Here is an 18,502-nt window from a genome sequence, read left to right as displayed (position 1 = left end):
TCGCCACCATCGCAAGCCTGAACAAACAACAAAACGTCTGGTCCTGAGGAAGGCTCCTGTCGTCTAACAGCTCTTAAATAACTAAGGGGCAAGGCCACTGACGTTATCGGGTGGCACAGAACCCTTGTGATGTCACCAACCGAGGGCATGCAGGGAAACATTTTTTTCTACCACTAAACTCTCATGCCAGAAAACACTGATAAAAGCACATAGGAAAACATGCATGGGAAGTTAGAAGGCAGTTAAAAAAAAGTCTGACGCCCAAAACAGCAGCTGTAGAAACGCCCAGTGTGCATGAGGCCTAAAGGAGAATACAAGGATGTTCAAACAATGTAAGAATGGTCACAGAACTTGCTGAAGATTGCGTGGTATTTTCAGTGTAGTGACTCACCAAGTAAAGGAAGTAATACGGGGTAGTTGTATGGCATCACAAAGAGATTCACACAGGTAAGGGGGGTGCTTGCTTTTAAATACCCAAATGGGTGTCCAATTTCACTGTATTTTCCACTACTGCTCACAAAAACCTGAAAGTAATAAAAATATAGAAAGATCCGTTAGGGTACTGAAAATAAATAAATAAATAAATAAATAAATAGGATACAGAGGAGTTAAAATCTAAGCATCTCAAAAGAATGTAGTCTGGTACAACACTACCATGTAACACCTCCCACTGAACCAGACGGTACACATACCAGCCGTAGTGTCACAAGGCAAAGTGTGATAGAGATGCAATTAGTAATCTCTCTGCCTCACTAATAAAACAAGTTTTAAGAGGTAGCAATAGCATGGGGTTGACCAAACCATAGCACATTACATGGGGGTTGCTGACACCTGCACTAGAAAATGACAGATATCATTTACCTGGTAATTACAAACTTTAATTTTCTTCACTTTTATAAAATGCACTAATTTCATGCACAGGGCAGAAATGCAAAGAACAAGCCTTAAAAAACAAACATCCAAAAATAGTGCAAAATGTATCCAATTCAAACACAAAATCAAGATGCTGGCAATACTTGAATCAGTAGAGATTCACAAAAGGATTGCAGAAATGTGCAATCTGTTACAATTGGACTTTTTTTTATCTGCTGTTGGGACTAAACTTCTGAGAAGAAGATCTTTCTCCATCTCTGGTCTAGTCATCACAGGTTGAGATCAAATATTCGGTTGAGCTCATATATTCAGCACATAAAAGTTCCCCCACATTCCCATGGCAAATAATGCAGCATTTCTGGGTCCTGCACCACCTAGTGGGTTTTCTATAGACTTTACACACACGCAGCTTCGTTATACTGTATACATACTAACCTGCATAGTCCCAGTCCTTTGCAGCAACAAAGCTGGCAATAGACTAATGGTGAAAGACAGTGGAATGTCTGCAGGAAATGCTGGTGTACACATAAATGGTAAAGAGACACTTGAAAAGGTCTGACAGCAAGGCCTGACTAGAGTGAATGGGGAAGCTTGGTGTGCATGCATGCCAAGACTGTAGCAGACAAGGTTTGTGCTGGATGTGAGTTTTTCGATGTAATGGAACTGGTACGTGCTAGGCTTAATTTCAGGGAGAGTGTTTGACTGTCAATGGGGAAGTGAATAAGACTTGTTAAAGAAAAACAAATACAAAGTATTAAGCCAGAGTTACTCAAGAAGGTTTGATTTTTTTTAAAACAAATGTTTTTCCTCAGTTTAGGCCGATATGTATTCTACATATTTTTGGTAAAAAAAAAAAAAAAAAAATCACAATAAGCGTATATTGATTGGTTTGCGCAAAAGTTCTAGCGTCTACAAAATAGGGAATAGATTTAGAAATAGATTTTTATTATTTCTTTTTTTTTTTACTAGTAATGGCGGCGATCTACAATTTTTTATCGTGACTGCGATATTGCTGCGGACGTATCGGACACTTTTGATACTATTTTGTGACCATTCACCATACAGCGATCCGTGCTATAAAAATGCCATAATTACTGTATAAATGTGACTGGCAGGGAAGCGGTTAACACTAGGGGGCGATCAAGGGGTTAAATATTTGTCCTAGGGAGTCATTTATGGGGAGGGGACTCACAAGGGGAGGAGACCCATCAGTTTTCCTCTGTACAAGGAACACACCATCGGTCTCCTCTCACCTGACAGGACGTGGATATGTGTGTTTACACACACAGATCCATGGTCCTGCTCCATTACTGGGCCCCTAGTGGCCCGAAAAGGCGAGGACGTCATATGACACCCGCCCAGAAAGAGAGCTGCACCGTTCGGCCGTCATATGACAGCCAGCGGTAGGCAAGCAGTTAACTGGCAACTGTGCAGTCATGCAACTGTGTACGCAAAGGAAATTTATATATTTTTTCACACAAATAAAGCTTTCTTTTGATGGTATTTGATCACCACTGTTTTTTTTTTTTAATGTTTGTTCTATAAAAGAAAAAATACTGAAAATCTTTTGAAAAAGAAAAATAATGTTTTAAAACATATCCAATAAAATCAAAATTTCTTCATAAAATTAGGCCACGTCTTTGATCAAAACCAAAATGCCTTTTTGGGGACACTAGTATAGTTCTCATAGTGATCAAGATGCGGATCTGTACAGACACTATACTGGTAATGGTGGTGATTAGTGACTTACAGCATGACTGATATTCTGGCGGAGACAATCTAGCGTTAACTGACAATGGCTGTGAGAGATGCTGACTGACACTGATGTTGCTTATGAGGCTGACACAGTGGTAATACTGTACAATGTACTAATTGCACTGGCTGGGAAGGGGTTAACATCAAGGGGCAATCAAAGGGGTTAACTATGTTCCTAACAAGTGTAATGTGTGCTGCTTTTACTAACAGATCTGTCTGCTTTTCTCCTTGAAATTAGAGTTGATTTCAGGGAGAAGAAACAGACAGATCCCCGTCTAAGTGCAGAGTTCTGTGCTTTTGTCAACAAAGAACTCTGTGCTGTAATTGCCGCCCACTCGCCCTGCAAATATACAGCCATTAGGCTATACATACACTAGTGCCTAGGCGCCCTCATATAGTGATGTCGATGCAGGAATTTCTACCGTGGAAACATTGTATTCTCCACACTGATTAGTGCCTCCAGCCATTGGCTAGTTTTCCAGCATGACTGTTTGACAGAAGCCAGCTATTAGATTTCTGTAGACATATTAACTAAACTGGTTAGGAGCCAAGAGCTCCTGCTGCTCTCACTGAGTTTGGAGAGGGAGAGTGCAGAGCTGGATTAAGAGCAGGCTCCAGTAAGGGACTGCATTAACCGGTTAATGACTGACTCCTGTACATATACATCGGCAGAATGGCAAGGCTGGGCAAAGTAACGTATATTTACGTCACTTTGAAATTGCCGCTGTGCTGGCGCACGCCCCTGCTGTGAGCTCCGTGACGACGGGACCCACGGACTCAATGTCCGCCGGTTCCCCGCGATCGGGTCACAGAGATGCAGAACGGGGAGAGGCAAGTGTAAACAAGCATGTCCCCATTCTTCCTAGTGACACTGTCATTGGGAGGATCGATCAGTTACGTGTCACTCGTAGCCACACCCCCTAACAGTTATAATCACTCCTTAGGACCCACTTAACCGCTTCCTAGCCCCCTAGTGGTTAACCCCTTAACTGCCAGTCACATTTATACAGTAACCAGTGCATATTTAAAGCACCGATCGCTGTATAAATGTGAACGGTCTCAAAATAGCTTCAAAAGTGTCCGCAATTGTCAGTGTCACGATAAAAATCGTAGATCGCCGCCATAACAAGTAGAAAAAAATATTAATAAAAATGCCATAAAACCAACCCTATTTTGTAGACACTATAACTTTTGCGCAAACCAATCAATATACGCTTATTGCGATTTTTTCCCCCAAAATATGTAGAAAAATATGTATCGGCCTAAACTGTGAAAAAAAAATTTTTTTTTTTTTTTTTTTTTTATATAGATTTTTTTGGGGATATTTATTATAGCAAAAAGTAAAAAATATAGATTTTTTTTCAAAATTGTCGCTCTTTTTGTTTATAGCGCAAAAAATAAAAACCGCAGAGGTGATCAAATACCACCAAAAGAAAGCTCTATTTGTGAGGGGAATTTTGTTTGGAAGCCACGTCGCACAATTGTCAGTTAAAGTGATGCAGTGCCGAATCGCAAAAAGTGCCCTGGTCAGCGAAATGGTCTGGGGCTTAAGTGGTTAGGGTAAAAAAAACTTTAGCCTTTACAACCACTTTAAGACATGCAAAGACCAATAAAATGCACTATAAAGCAAACAACCTACCACTAGATTAATCAAGACTTCATTCCCAATGAGAAGCACAAAACATCTAGCCACATATTTAAAGAAAAGGGGTCAGGACCAAAAAGGTAGAGAGGCCTGGTATGCGGATAACTTCACAATATTACCAAATTGCAGGTTGATCAATTCATCTCTGGTTGTGGAGTTTCCTTAAAAGGCAAACCTGGGTGAACTGCCTATTCATTTTAGTTTTAGACACAAGCTACTCTGTTTACATGTAATTAGTAGCCTGCTCTGAACACATCTGGTTCCTATATTGGTCTGTTGACATTTACAACTAGATTTCAGCTGTAATATGGTAACATTTATCCTGTGGAAGCCAAGCTACATTCATATAAAGCTTCTCATACAAGAAAGTGATATTTCCTAACAAGCCATATTTCAAAAGAAACACCAGCTTCTATTTTTAAAGCAGTTTATCCTCATCTCAAAGAAATCCAACTGTTCTGGGAATACAGTCAAAATGCTAGTAAAAAAAATCGTACAGTTTCCACCAGCAAAGCTTTAGATCTCCAAATACAACCTACTAATGATTGTGTTCCAGTTTGATAAACTAGGAGTGCGGACAATATTTAAAATACCTGACTGCTGACTTTACCCACCTCCACCACTGGCACCCATCACCTGCGGAGCAGGACAATGCACAGTTCCAAATGAGCAGAGATTTTTTAACACAAGTATAACTATTCTAGCCCTGCAGACCTTTAAAGCCGAACTATTAAGTATAGGGGTGAAGAAATACTTACCTCATTTCCCCACTTAAGCAGGCTCCCTCGATCCATGTGGTTAGTCCAGCGCCGCCTCCTCTCCAAAAAACACCAGCCATGGATGCACTCCAGTCTCCTTCACATATAATACAATGTTATAGCGTTGCCCACAGGCTGTAAAGTGTGCAGAGGAGGGCAGCAATTAAAGAAATAAGGCCTCTTTGTTATCCTCCTAAACATAAACATTTTACCCTTGTAGTGGATTCCTGCCCCTGAGCCCTCCCAACAGTTTTTTTTTTGTTAAACTCAATCATTCCCTCTCTGTTTTCTACAACATAAAGTCAAATCATTCTGTAGTCTAAAATAAGGGCTAGGAGGACATGGTGAAGAGAACACAGAATTTTTGACGAGATAGTTTTTTTTTTTTACATGATTTAACCACTTCCATACAGGGCATTTTCACCCCCTTCCTGCCCAGACCAATTGACGCTGCCTGTGAGAGGAAAAGAACCGTGAAGTAACTGCGGCATCTGCAGGGACCTGTGTTTAAACAGGAAAAGCCTCCTAGGGCTTTTTTATTTAAGGATAAGACACAGATACAGCATAAAAAGCAAAACCTTTACAGGTGTCACAATCAGTCAGCGTTTAACTACTCGCTGAAGTATAATCATAAACATCTGTGCTCATCACAGGGCTTTTTACCTCACAGGAAAGCCCAATACAAAAAAGAAAAAACACAGGGCAGATAACAAAGTCCCCTCAGGAAAGCCCCCTCCCCCCTGACAGCGGCAATGTTAGCAATGCAAAAAGGGAAAAGGAGCAGGGAGGGGACCCCCGAACCCCAGGAATGCCCAGCCGTACCAACCCACCAAAGCAGGAGGGACTGTACTTACCCTCCAAGCGAGGACTAGCTGACGCATTCCTGACAGAACTACAACCGCAATGGAGGTAGCTGTTGGCCCGGTCCACTGTGAGTGAGACAACACCACAGCCCAGTCATATGTGGTCCTCGGAGCAAAGCTCACCAGCCACCCCAGGAGTCATAAGGTATGTCGTGGCAGACCAAGCCTCTTTGCAAAGGTGTGTCCACGCTTGCTGGTCGGACTGAGTAGACTACAAGGATCTATATTATCCAGCCTGTCTCAGCCAACAGTTGAAAGAAGATTCTTCAAGAAAAAGTTAAATAAAATAAAATAAAATTTCTCCTTAGGGCGCTGGGCCCAAAGGGAGCCATACGTCCTTCTTGCTAGGCAGAACGAAACTGAGGCTGCATGCTACAGTGAGGAGGGTTATGTCTGGAAGTACCGCCCCTGGGCGGGGCTGTTCAACTCTGTTAATGTAACATGTATTTAACTATTTAACATGTTTCTGCCTAGTCCTCTCCTGTAAACAGGGAACATAACCCACTTGTCAAGATTTAAGGAGCTGTGTCCATCCATGGACGATAAGAGAAATCCCATTTTCTCTTTTTACGGGACACAGAGCCTTATTAACTAAATGGGATGTCCCAGAGCAATGCTAACTTGAGGGGAGGGAAACACAGAACAAAGCAGACCGCCATCAGACGTGAGGATCTATACTGCTGCCCGCAGCACACTACGCTCAAAGGCAGCATCCTCATACCCTCTCACATCCACCTGATAGACTCTAGTGAATGTATGAACTGAAGACAAAGTTGCGGCCTTGCAGATCTGAGCCATGGAAGCCTGGTGATGCACCGCCCATGAAGCACTTACTGCTCTGGTATAGTGCGCTCTGACATGAAAAGGAGAAACCTTCCTCTTCAAACCATAAGCCTGAACAATAAATTGTGGAATGCACTTTGAGATAGTAGAATTCAATGCTCCCTGGCCCTTCCTGGGACCTTCTGGCAGCACTAACAAAACATCAGTTTTCCGTACTTGAGCCGTCACTTTCAGATAGACTTTGATTTGTCTCACTACAACAAGAGAGTGCAAAAAAAAAATACTACTACTGCAGGCTGAGCTACAGCACCAGCTATAGCAAAATAAGTTTTAAGTAGGGATTCCAGGTTTTTCTCTGCTGGATCTCTAAACACCTGAACATTGTCTGACGGACAGGTTAGAGAGTCTTATTCACGCAAGAGATGGCAGCGTCTATCGCTGGTACACTCCATTGATTGGTGAATTTCTCCATCATGGGATAAAGCAAGGAAAACTTCTTCTTCGGAAAAAATAAATAAAATAAAAAAAAATTATCTGGGTGCTCCCAATCAGCAAAAATAAGCTTTTCTAGCAATGGGTGGACTGGAAAGGTATATAAAACCTGCGGGGACATTAAGGACCCCAAAGAGGAGGAAGGGGTTTCAGTCATCTCAGCTGAGGGCAACGTATACGTGGCACAAATGGCCTCTATAAAAGATTGCACCTGCAACTTCAGAGTGTGTGAGGCTGAAAAAAAGCTGGACTCCTCCGATTCATCAGATAGCTCCTGTTCCCTGTCCCCTGATGGTGATTCTTCATCATCAGATTGTTGATCCTCTGAAGGTCCAGAGCGGGGGAAGGCGACCTAACCCGCTTTTTACTGCTCTGTGAAGATGCTGCGATTAAAGCAGCTAACCTCTCTTCCAACCCCACTAACGCTGATGCAAAAACGTCCTCAGTGACATATGTAGGGGCTGCAATATTGGGAGAAGCTGTGATGCCTGACAGGGCTAATGGCTCATCCTGGCCGGCCGCCTCAGGTCTTCCAGGGGAGGACGGTACTGTGAAGGCATGACCAAGGTCCTCAGATCCTGAGGGCAACGTCTTTGCACCCCTCTTACCGGTTAAATAATTTAGACAGTTTACTATTTGACACACAAGCTTTCCTATAGAACATTTCACCCCAAACGTTTCTGCTGACTTTTTCGTAATTGAATGGAAGGGTTGATTCCAACCGACTTTTAGGCAGTGTTGAACTGCAGATAATCCCTTGGACAGATATATTTTGGAGTTTATAGAACTGGTAATCCAAATTTTATTTAGCAGCAGCTCACCAAACATGTTGTGTCTTAGTTTGTTTCCCCAAAGAGCGCCTTCGCATTTCTCTCTGACTTTATAGAATTCACTTCCTGAGCGATAGCCAAAAACCAACCAATCTCGACCATTCTACCAAACTGCCATATCTAGAATTCATCTTTGTAGAAGCCACTCAGCCTTCTGTGAAAGTAGTTGCTTTACATTCATACCACATGGGATAAATGGTTCAGCTCAAAAGAATAGGTATGACTGTAGTATCTATTGAATTCTGAACCAAGTAGCCAGAGTACTGCCCAGCTTTCTAATTAAATGACTACTTCTGTTTCTTACTTTCTGAAGTACGTGCTAATATATGATGTATGAAGGATCTTAGAAAACTGGCGTTAAAAAGAACTGCTTACAGTCGTTTTTGGTTCATCCAGAACAAAATGTTGGTTAAGTAACCAAATCATAAACCACACTTTTAATATACAGAATTTCCTAGGGCAGAATTTGTTATTCATCATACATACATTCACTTATCCCATCTCTGAGAAATATGGTACAGACCTGCCAGCAGGTGTGAGGAGACTTCCGTTCCAAGATATACTGAGTTAAAGGAGATGGCTCTAGCTCATACTTATCAAAAGGTAACTTATCAATGACCATGGGTTCACAGTCAACACAGGAGAACCTCACCACAGGATGAGCCGTGCGAGGAGGCTGCAAGAGGAAAAGAAAACACAAAATGCAGATGACCATTCAAACGTAAACTATATGTAGCTGAAATAACTAATAATCTAATAACAGATAAACCTACATATGGTCTGTCCTTTACACTGTAGGTCAGGGGTTGACAAATTTGCTTGGAACCTAGGAGCCAGCTAAAAAAGTTAGGAGCCAGAAAACGCGCCCCGTCGCGACAAACTTGCACGCAGAAGCAAACACATACGTGAGCAGCGACCGCATATGTAAACGGTGTTCAAACCACACATGTAAGGTATCGCCGCGATTGGTAGAGCGAGAGCAATAATTCTAGCTCTAGACCTCCTCTAACTCAAAACATGCAACCTGTAGAGTTTTTTTAAACGTCGCCTATGGAGATTTTAAAGGGTAAAAGTTTGACACCATTCCACGAGCGGACGTAATTTTGAAGCGTGACATGTTGGGTATCAATTTACTCAGCGTAACATTATCTTTCATACTATTAAAAAAAATGGGGATAATTTTACTGTTGTCTTATTTTTTAATTAAAAAAAGTGTAATTTTTTCCCCAAAAAAGTGCGCTTGCAAGACCGCTGCGAAAATACGGCATGACAGAAAGTATTGCAACGATCGCCATTTTATTCTCTAGGGTGTTAGGATAAAAAATATATATAATGTTTGGGGGTTCTAATTAGAGGGAAGAAGATGGCAGTGAAAATAGTGAAAAATTACATTAGAATTGCTGTTTAACTTGTAATGCTTAACTTGTAATACCAACGGCCACCACCAGATGGTGCCAGCTCACAAAAAAAAAAAAAAATTTTTGCCCCCCCTTCCAAGCCAAGTCGCCAGGACCCTATTTCTAGTTGCCATGGCGACCTGGCGCCCGGGATTTGTCGACCCCTGCTGTAGGTCATTTGTTCCACTCCCTGTGCCTAGTGTGACTGTTAAATTCCCACAAGTAGAGCATTCAAATGTTATTTTATATTGCGAACAATAGGATTTATTTTGCCGCTTGTAAAAATCCATTTCGTGCTACAGCACAGGACACGTGATCTTTATCTTAACCAGAGGTTATATGCAGATACCTTCAGGTTTTTGTAAGCTGGTAAAAAAAAAAAAAAAAGCTGCAGGGACCCTCCCTTTACAAGCCTACTCAATCTCTGCAAACCGCAAATTTGTAGCAAGCAATATAAAGATCGTAATTAACAGTGGGGTAGGGCCGGTGTCCTGCAGAGCAGGATGGGGAAGGCATCCAGATGGCTGTTCAAATTATGGGTGCAACATGCTCTGAAAGGTGAACTTATCCTTTAACCCAGGAGGTCCCCAACCTGTGGGTCACGGCCCAACACAGAGTCGTGCCGCCTCTGCTGCCGGGCCGCGGAGGATACAATGTACTGTCAGTGGAGCAGAGAGATCTCCCATTGTCTGCACCGCTGTTTTGCCTTACTTTCAGGGCCGCAAAGGCTGCTCTAAACAGAGGTGCAGCTGCGCTGAGAAGAGAGAATGATGTCATCTCTCACTGCCCACCCTCATTCATCTCTTACTCGCATGTTCCTGCAACTAGTTTACCCGCGCTGAGGAGAGGCTGACAGGAGTGCACCTGTAAGTACTCTGCAATGCTGGGGAGAAAAGTGACATCCCCATTTGGTGGCAGGCACTGTGGCAAGTGACATCCTCATCTGGTGGCAGGCAGCGTGGCAAGTGACACGCTCAGGGCTCCCACAGCCTCATCAGTGTCACCCATCAGTGAAGGAGAAAAATTACCGGTCTTTTCTCTTTTTAGCAAAAAATAATAAATCCAGTGGTGATTAAATACCACCAAAAGAAAGCTCCATTTGTGTGATTTTTTTATTTTTTTTGGGTATAGTGTTGCATGACAGCACAATTGTCATTCAAAGTGGCCTGGGGTGATGATTCACCAAGACAGGGAATTCCTTGCTTGTCTAGGCAGGAATATGGGTAAAATTGAGAGAAGAAGCCTGCTTTCCCAGGTCGACAAGATATTTACCTGGAGAGCAGTTGAAGGTATTGGGCAAATGGAAATGCTCAAATGAGACTACAATTAGGATTAGAACTCTCAGATAATATTATAAGATGAGCTCTTCATCGCTTCAGCTCCGGGAATATTTTACCCCCTTCCTGACCAGAGCACTTTTTGCAATTGCGTGGTCGTTCGATGCTGTACCCAAACAAAAGTTGTCTTCTTTTTTCGCCACAAATAGAGCTTTCTTTTGGTGGTATTTTTATATTATAAAAAAAAAATCACAATAAGCGTATATCTATTGGTTTGCGCAAGAGTTATAGCATCTGAAAACTGTGGGAAAGACTTCTGGCATTATTATTATTATTTTTTACTAGTAATGGCAATGATCTGCGATTTTTAGCAGTACTGCAACATTGCGACGGACAGATCGGAGACTTGATACTTTTTTGGGACCATTGGCATTTATACAGTGCTATAAAAATGCACTTATTACTGTGTAAAATGTCACTGGCAGGGAAGAGGTTAACACTGGGGAGCGATCAAGGGGTTAAATGTGTGGCATGTTCTAACTGTGTGGGGATGCAAGTGACTAGGAGAGAAGCCATATGATATTTCCTACTAGGAAGAAATGATATGGCTCCTCTCCTCTGACAGCACAGGGATTTGTGCATTGGGTGCACGCATCTCCGGCCGGGCACGCACCCCTTGGAGGCTGAAAATTAGTAAGACTTACCTGTACAGGATTTCGCCCAGGAGAGCCATTGTGCCACAGTATATCTGCGTGACACAGTCGGCAAGTTGTTAAAGAAAAAAAATAAACTTTCTTCTCTGGGAGAAAGACTTTTTGCTTTGGATGTGTCCAGGACCAGACCCAAGTATTCCAAGCGAAGGGAAGGCTGGAGAACCGATTTTAACAGAAAAATCTGCGCATAATGTACTGAAATTAAACTGCTACACCCCCAAAACAATCTGTACAGATATGCAAAATCTCTGTAAAAAGGAGAAAGGGTGTGCTGCTCCTTTAAGATTCCATCAATGCTATTGACATTGCCAACCAAATACAAATCATATACTAATGAGATAACATAATACTGTGAAATAAAACATATGATGTGCAGAAAAATGTGATACAGTCCCAAACAATGAAGGGACTTTTCAGACACACACACACACACACACACACACACAGTGGGGAAAAGGATTGTTTGATCCCCTGTAGATTTTTTTAAGTTTAGCCACTTAAAAAGAAAGGAAGGGTCAATGGTTATCATAGGTGTATTTTAAATAATCGAGACCAAAAATCCATAAAAAAACAAATGATACAAATGTTATAAATTGAGTTGCAGTTCAGTGAGTAAAATAGGTATTTTATCACCTACCAACCAAACAATAATTCTGACTCCCACAGATTGGCTACAGTATGTGCTCCTGTGGTACACAGAATAGTCCTGTGAATTTTAGGTGCTCCTAATGACAACTCGTTATGTGTATAAAATACACCTGTCCACAGAATATCTCTCTTCCAAACAAACCTCACCATCATGGGCAAGACCAAAGAGCTGTCAAAGGATGTCAGGGACAAGATCATAGACCTGCACAAGGCTGGAACACTGAATATGGGCCGTGGATGAGTCTTCCAGCATGACAATGACCCAAAACATACCACCAAGGCAACAAAGAAGTGGCTCAAGAAGAAGCACATTAAGGTAATGGAGTGGCCTAGCCAGTCTCCAGACCTTAATCCTATAGATCATTTATGGAGGGAGCTGAAACTTCGAGTTGTCAAGTGACAGCCAAGAAACCTTAAAGATTTAGAGATCTGTAAAGAAGGGTGGACCAAACTCCCTCCTGAAATGTGTGCAAACCTGCTAACAAACTACAAGAAAAGTCTTACATCTGTGCTTACCAAGAAGGAATTTTCCACCACACCAAGTCATGTTTTGCTTTGAGATCAAATACTTATTTTACTCCCTGAACTGGAACTCAATTTATAACATTTATATCATGTGTTTTTTCTGGATTTTTGGTTGCTATTTTGTCTTTATCATTTGAAATATACTTATGATAAAAAGTCTAGACCCTTCATTTCTTTTAAGTGGGCAAACTTACAAAATCTGTTGACATTGGAAAGCCAAAAATACCAGTTACACTTACGGTAGCTGTTTTTCTGTAAGTCTTACAGGACGGCACCTTGAGAGTAGACTGGCTCCACCTGACAGGAAACACAATCAGAAAGAGGTTTAAAAGCCCCGCCCCTCCCCGTGCACCTCAGTTAGTGATAAAGTAACCACCATAAGAGCACGGGAACCAGTATATAAAAATACAAACCATATAAATTCCTCAGGGTGGGAAATAGGCCTGCCGTCCTGTAAGACTTACAGAAAAACAGCTACCGTAAGTGTAACTGGTATTTTCTCAAGTCGTCTTCCAGGACGGCACCTTGAGAGATAAGCAAGTAACCCTCAGGCCTACCTTAGGGCGGGACAACTGCCTGCAGGATTCTTCTGCCAAACGTCAAGTCTTGGGGTGACAGAAGTTCCACTCGGTAGTGTTTGAGAAAGGTGTTCTGGCTTGACCACGTTGCTGATCTACAGATTTGTTCCACTGAAACTCCTGCTCTCTCTGCCCAGGAGGTTGCTATAGATCTCGTGGAATGTGCCTTGACTTTAGGTACTGTTTTGCCAGCTTTAATGTATGCTAATGAAATTGCCTGTCTTATCCACCTAGATATAGAGGCTCTAGATGCTTGGCAACCCTTTTTCTGTCCTGAAAAATTAATTAGCAAGTGAGATGAGCGTCTGAACTCGCTCACCCTTTCCAAATAACTTAACAAACAGCGTCTTACATCCAAACAGTGGAAGGTCTCTTCCCTTTCGTTCTGTGGATTTGCGCAAAATGAAGGAAGAATAATTTCTTGTGACCTATGAAATTTCGTTGCCACCTTAGGTAGGTACAGGGGATCCTGACTTAGGACTACCCTGTCTTCAAAAAGACGAAAATAAGGCTCTTTGATTGAGAGCGCCTGCATGTCTCCTATTCTTTTGGCCGTAGTAATAGCCAGAAGAAAGGAGAATTTAAATGTCAACAGCCTAACCGGAATGCTGTCTATCGGTTCAAACGGAGGTTTGGATAGATGGTCTAGAACCAAGGTGAGGTCCCAGGGGGGAACCCTGGAGATTTGAATAGGGGATAACCTATCCCTAGCCGACAGGAATCGCTTGATCAGCGGATCCAGGGCCAGCCTCTTGTCTAAAAAGTAGGACAAGGCGGCTACCTGTACTCTTAAGGTTCTTGTGGCTAGTCCTAGATCAACTCCTTCCTGGAGAAATTCCAGGATGACAGATATTTCAGGTAGTGGGGCTTGCCTGGCTGCACACCAGCGTGAAAAAACCCCCCAGGTTTTAGCATAGATTTTCCTAGTGACCTCCTTATGACTAGCCAAAAGGGTATTTATTACCTTCTCCGAACAACCTCTCCGCTGCAGGTTCCACCTCTCAAGTACCAGGCCGTCAGACTGAAAAAGTCGGGCTCTGGGTGAAAGATCGGTCCCTGCCGCAGAAGGTCCACTCGGACCGGGAGAGGAAGGGGGGGAAGAACTGACCAACGTTCTAACATTGGGAACCAAGCTCTTTTGGGCCACTGGGGAGCGATCAGGATCAGCTTCCCCCGTGAGCGACTCAGTTTCTGTAGGACCCTTGGGATCAGACTCAGGGGAGGGAAAGCATAGGCCAGCTGAAATGTCCAGGCCTGGGCCAACGCATCCACACCCTCCGATCCCTGATCCCGGGAGAGGGAGAAGAACCTTTCTACCTTCCTGTTCTTCCTGTTCGCGAAGAGGTCTATCTCTGGGTTGCCGAAACGATGTCGAACCCAGTCGAAGACTTCTCGATTTAATTCCCACTCCCCCTGGAGGATGGGTTGGCGGCTTAGAAAGTCCGCTTCTAAGTTTAGGACTCCCCTGATGTGGATTGCTGAAAGGGAGAGGACTCTCTGTTCTGCCCAACTCAGAATTTCTAAGGACAGCCTTAGGAGGGAACGGGACCTGGTGCCTCCCTGGTGATTTATGAACGCCACCGTGGTTGCGTTGTCGGAGAGAATCTGTATTTCTTGGTTTATGACTCTCTCCTCGAACGCCTCCAAGGCCTTCCCGACCGCTAATAATTCGCGGAAGTTGGAAGAGGACCTGCTCTGTTGTCGATCCCAGCACCCCTGGGCCTGGAGACCCGACATGTGGGCTCCCCACCCCCAGGAGCTGGCATCCGTGGTTATCCTGAGAGGATTTGTCTGGTTCCATGGGAGGCCTTCCTCCAAATTCTGAGGAATGAGCCACCACCCCAGTGTGCATTTTACTGACTCCGGGATGCTGACCCTGGAGTCTAGGGATGAGTCCTTCCCGTCCCAGGAGGAGAGCAGGAAGGCCTGCAGGGATCTGTAATGAAGCTGGGCCCATGGGACCGCTGGGATGCATGAGGTCATCAGTCCCAGTAACCTCATGATCTGTCTGAGGGAAATTTCTATTGACCCCATGACGGACCTGACCACTGACCCGAGTCTCTGGATCTTGTCCTCTGGAAGGACCAGCTTTTTCTCTATGGAATCTAACAGGAATCCCAGATACATTTTTCTCTGTTCTGGGAGGAGAGAAGATTTTTCTCTGTTTACAATCCATCCCAAAGATTCCAGAGTAGTCAGGACGGTGGCCAGATCCGAGAGAAGGAGTTCTCGGCTGGGGTTGAAAAGCAGTAGGTCGTCCAGGTAGGGGACAAGGGAGATCCCTTTCAGATGTAGAAAGGCGACCACCTCTGCCAGGACCTTCGTGAAAACCCTTGGGCTGGAGGCCAGACCAAAGGGGAGTGCGGTGAACTGCCAGTGCTGAATCCCCTGAGGGGAGGCAATGGCAAATCGGAGGAACCTTTGATGGTCCCTGAAGACTGGGACATGGAGGTAGGCGTCCCTCAAGTCTATGGTTACCATAAAGACTCCTTCTAACAACAGTCCCTTGAGACTGTAAATGTTTTCCATGCGGAATTTCTTGTAGAGGAGAAAGGTATTTAAAGGTTTTAAATTTATGATCAATCGGAATTTCCCCGAAGGTTTGGGCACCATGAAAATATGTGAGTACACCCCCTGACCCTGTTGTCCTGGCGGAACTGGGATTATGACTGCCTGCTGAGCTAGATCTGTGACACTTCCCAGAAGGGCAGCTGCCTTGAGGGGATCTTGGGGTAGATGAGTGAGGAGAAATATTGGGGGGGGAAGTTGTCGGAATTCCAATCTGTAACCCTCCCTCACTATTTGCAGAATGTGAGGACTCCGTGTTATACTCTCCCAGGCTGGAAAAAATTGGGAGAGTCTTCCCCCGACTCTTAAGTCACTTGGAGTCCTTACCTGCGGGTTTGGGATCGGGGAAAAGGATACCCCCTTTTGGCTTATCCTTTCCCGCGATCCAACGCTTATTAAAGGCCGATCTTCGGTCAGAAGGTCGGTTTTTATTCTGGGGGCCTCGAAAAAATCTTCTCCTATTAGGTCTAGATTTTGGGGGGAACCGTTTCCCCTTTTCTGAGGCCCTAGTTAGAGCTTGATCAAGTCCTGCCCCAAAGAGAAGAGTACCTTCAAAGGGCAGGGCACATAGACGGGTCTTGGAAGCAAGATCACCTTCCCACGTCTTGAGCCATACCGCCCTTCTGGCGGCGTTGACGAGAGCACCCGTCTTAGCAGAGGATCGGACTGTTTCAATCGATGCGTCTGCAAGATAGGCAACCGCACTGCCTATGACTGTAAGAGAATCTCTAATTTCTTTAAACTTGGAGGTCTGAGGTACATGCTCCAGAAGTCTGGTTAACCAGGTATCTGCATTCCTAGCGATGCAGGAAGAGGCTAAAGCGGGTCCAAGGGCGGCCGTATTAGCCTCCCAGGCCCTGCGAAGGGAGGTGTCTGCCCGCCTGTCTAAGGAATCCTTTAAGTTCCCTGCATCTTCAAACGAGAGGTCAGACTGCCTGGAGAGTTGGGCTAGAGATGCATCTAGTTTAGGAGTTTTAAACAAAGTATTTTCTAACTCCTCCTTAAAGGGACAGCGCCTCTTCCAGGTCTTGTACCTTAGTAGTTTCTTTTCAGGCTCAGCCCATTCCCTCAGAACTATATCTTTAAGAGACTGATGGACTGGGATAACCTTTGGCTGGGGTTTAGCTAAACCCTGGTACATTCTGTCCTGAGGTGACACCAGCTCTGCTGGCTGCTGGATCCCCTCAGAGGCATAGACAGCAGACAGCAGACCCCCCATGTCATCTGTAGAAAAAAAAAATATTTGCCTGATCTGGCATCCTCATCCTCATCCTCAGAATGACTATCAACTACCCCATCTTCTGGAGCCTCTGAATCTTCGGTGTCAGATAGGAGAGACTCCCTAGCCCTGGAAACTCGTGGCACTGGGGTGGATGAGCTCTCTTGAGAAGAGGGGCCGGCTGCTATGGGCTCAGGATCCCTATTTTTTAAGGTGTCCTTAAATTCCTTTAATGTGGAGAGCATTTGGGATTGGACAGCTAGGAATTCTTTCATAATCAGGGAAGTTTCCTTTGCTGTCAATTTTTGTATGCATTTGGCACAAAGAAGTTTGGAGTAATCTGCAGCCAGCTTAATGCTACAGTTACCACACCTCTTGGTTTTGGAAGTGTGTTTTAGGGAGAGAATAGCAGCTTCCCCCTGGGCAGAAACCTCCTCCCCTGTAAGGGGAGAGAAAAAATATATCACAGTTCAAACATCAAGTGTGAGAGGAGAGGAGAGGAGAGGGGGGGGGGGGGGGGGGGGGGGGGGGGGGGGGGGGGGGGAGGGAGAGGACCCAGTCCAATATGCCCCCCTGACATTCTGAGGCAGACTCACCCTTGGTGGTGTCCTCGGCAGCGGCTGCTAGCGAACGATCCTCGCGCTCCATAGCGAAGTCGTGTAGGCGCCACTCTCCTCCTTGCTGCAGTGAGAACAGCGAGGAGCCGACGCCGCTGGCGGCCGCCATTTTGGTGAAGACCGGAAGCGGAACTTCGTCATCACCGCGCGCCGCCTGTGACGCGGCGTCGACTGCTGGCTCCATTCGAAAATGTCCCCGGGAGGACAGTACACCGGAGCCACGCTGAGGAAGCCCTCACACCCGCCCAGCAGGTAAGGGGTCCTGGAGGAGAGGGAACATGGCCACATAGGAGTACTGGAATAGCCACTATCCCAGGGATTCCTACAGAAAGGAAAGGAGGGGGGTATTGTTTGCAATCTTCCTCCCCCCCCCCTATCACACGGGGAAAACCCCCCGGGACAGGCATTACACCTTTAAGCTGAGGCAGGGACGGCCCCCAGGACGCACTGCTCAGTACCCGGAGGGGGACCACCAGCCCCAGGCCTTAGGTCTGATAAAAAATAACAAACTGTTTCGCTGGTGGGAAACACAATCAATAACTGAGGTGCACGGGGAGGGGCGGGGCTTTTAAACCTCTTTCTGATTGTGTTTCCTGTCAGGTGGAGCCAGTCTACTCTCAAGGTGCCGTCCTGGAAGACGACTTGAGAAACTTACCTTTTACCATCCAAGTTTGGCCAATATCAACCCAAGTAAATATCACTGTATATACACAGGTGAGGTTACCATATAATATATTTCATGGTTTAGTCATGGGGATGAGTGATTCGAATACTAGCAGAAATATGTTGCTTTATTATCATTGTCTAATTTTTGTTCTAGGTCCTATTTGGGGATATTACTATCCATCTGGTTATGATTTGTGTCTATTGACAATTGTATACCCATATCCTGGTGTCCCAAGTACCTAGCCACCCTCCAGTGTTTATTGCCCCATTTTATTCCATACAAGAATATTTAGTG

At 44.5% G+C, this 18,502-nt stretch overlaps 1 protein-coding gene across 1 annotated transcript in view; it reads right to left on the bottom strand.

The window, feature by feature from the left end:
- The window catches only part of LOC120913635 (integrator complex subunit 6-like), a 146,498-nt gene that overhangs the window by 42,228 nt on the left and 85,768 nt on the right, over nucleotides 1-18,502 (bottom strand). Inside the window, 2 exon segments of the mRNA XM_040323736.1 lie at nucleotides 392-524; nucleotides 8,523-8,675. Of these exon segments, the coding sequence (XP_040179670.1) occupies nucleotides 392-524; nucleotides 8,523-8,675 (286 nt within the window).

Source organism: Rana temporaria, chromosome 9, assembly GCF_905171775.1.
Source record: "Rana temporaria chromosome 9, aRanTem1.1, whole genome shotgun sequence".
NCBI classification, from domain to species: Eukaryota; Metazoa; Chordata; class Amphibia; order Anura; family Ranidae; genus Rana; species Rana temporaria.
Note: the sequence above shows the minus strand (reverse complement) of the source record. Positions and strands in the feature narration are given on the sequence as shown.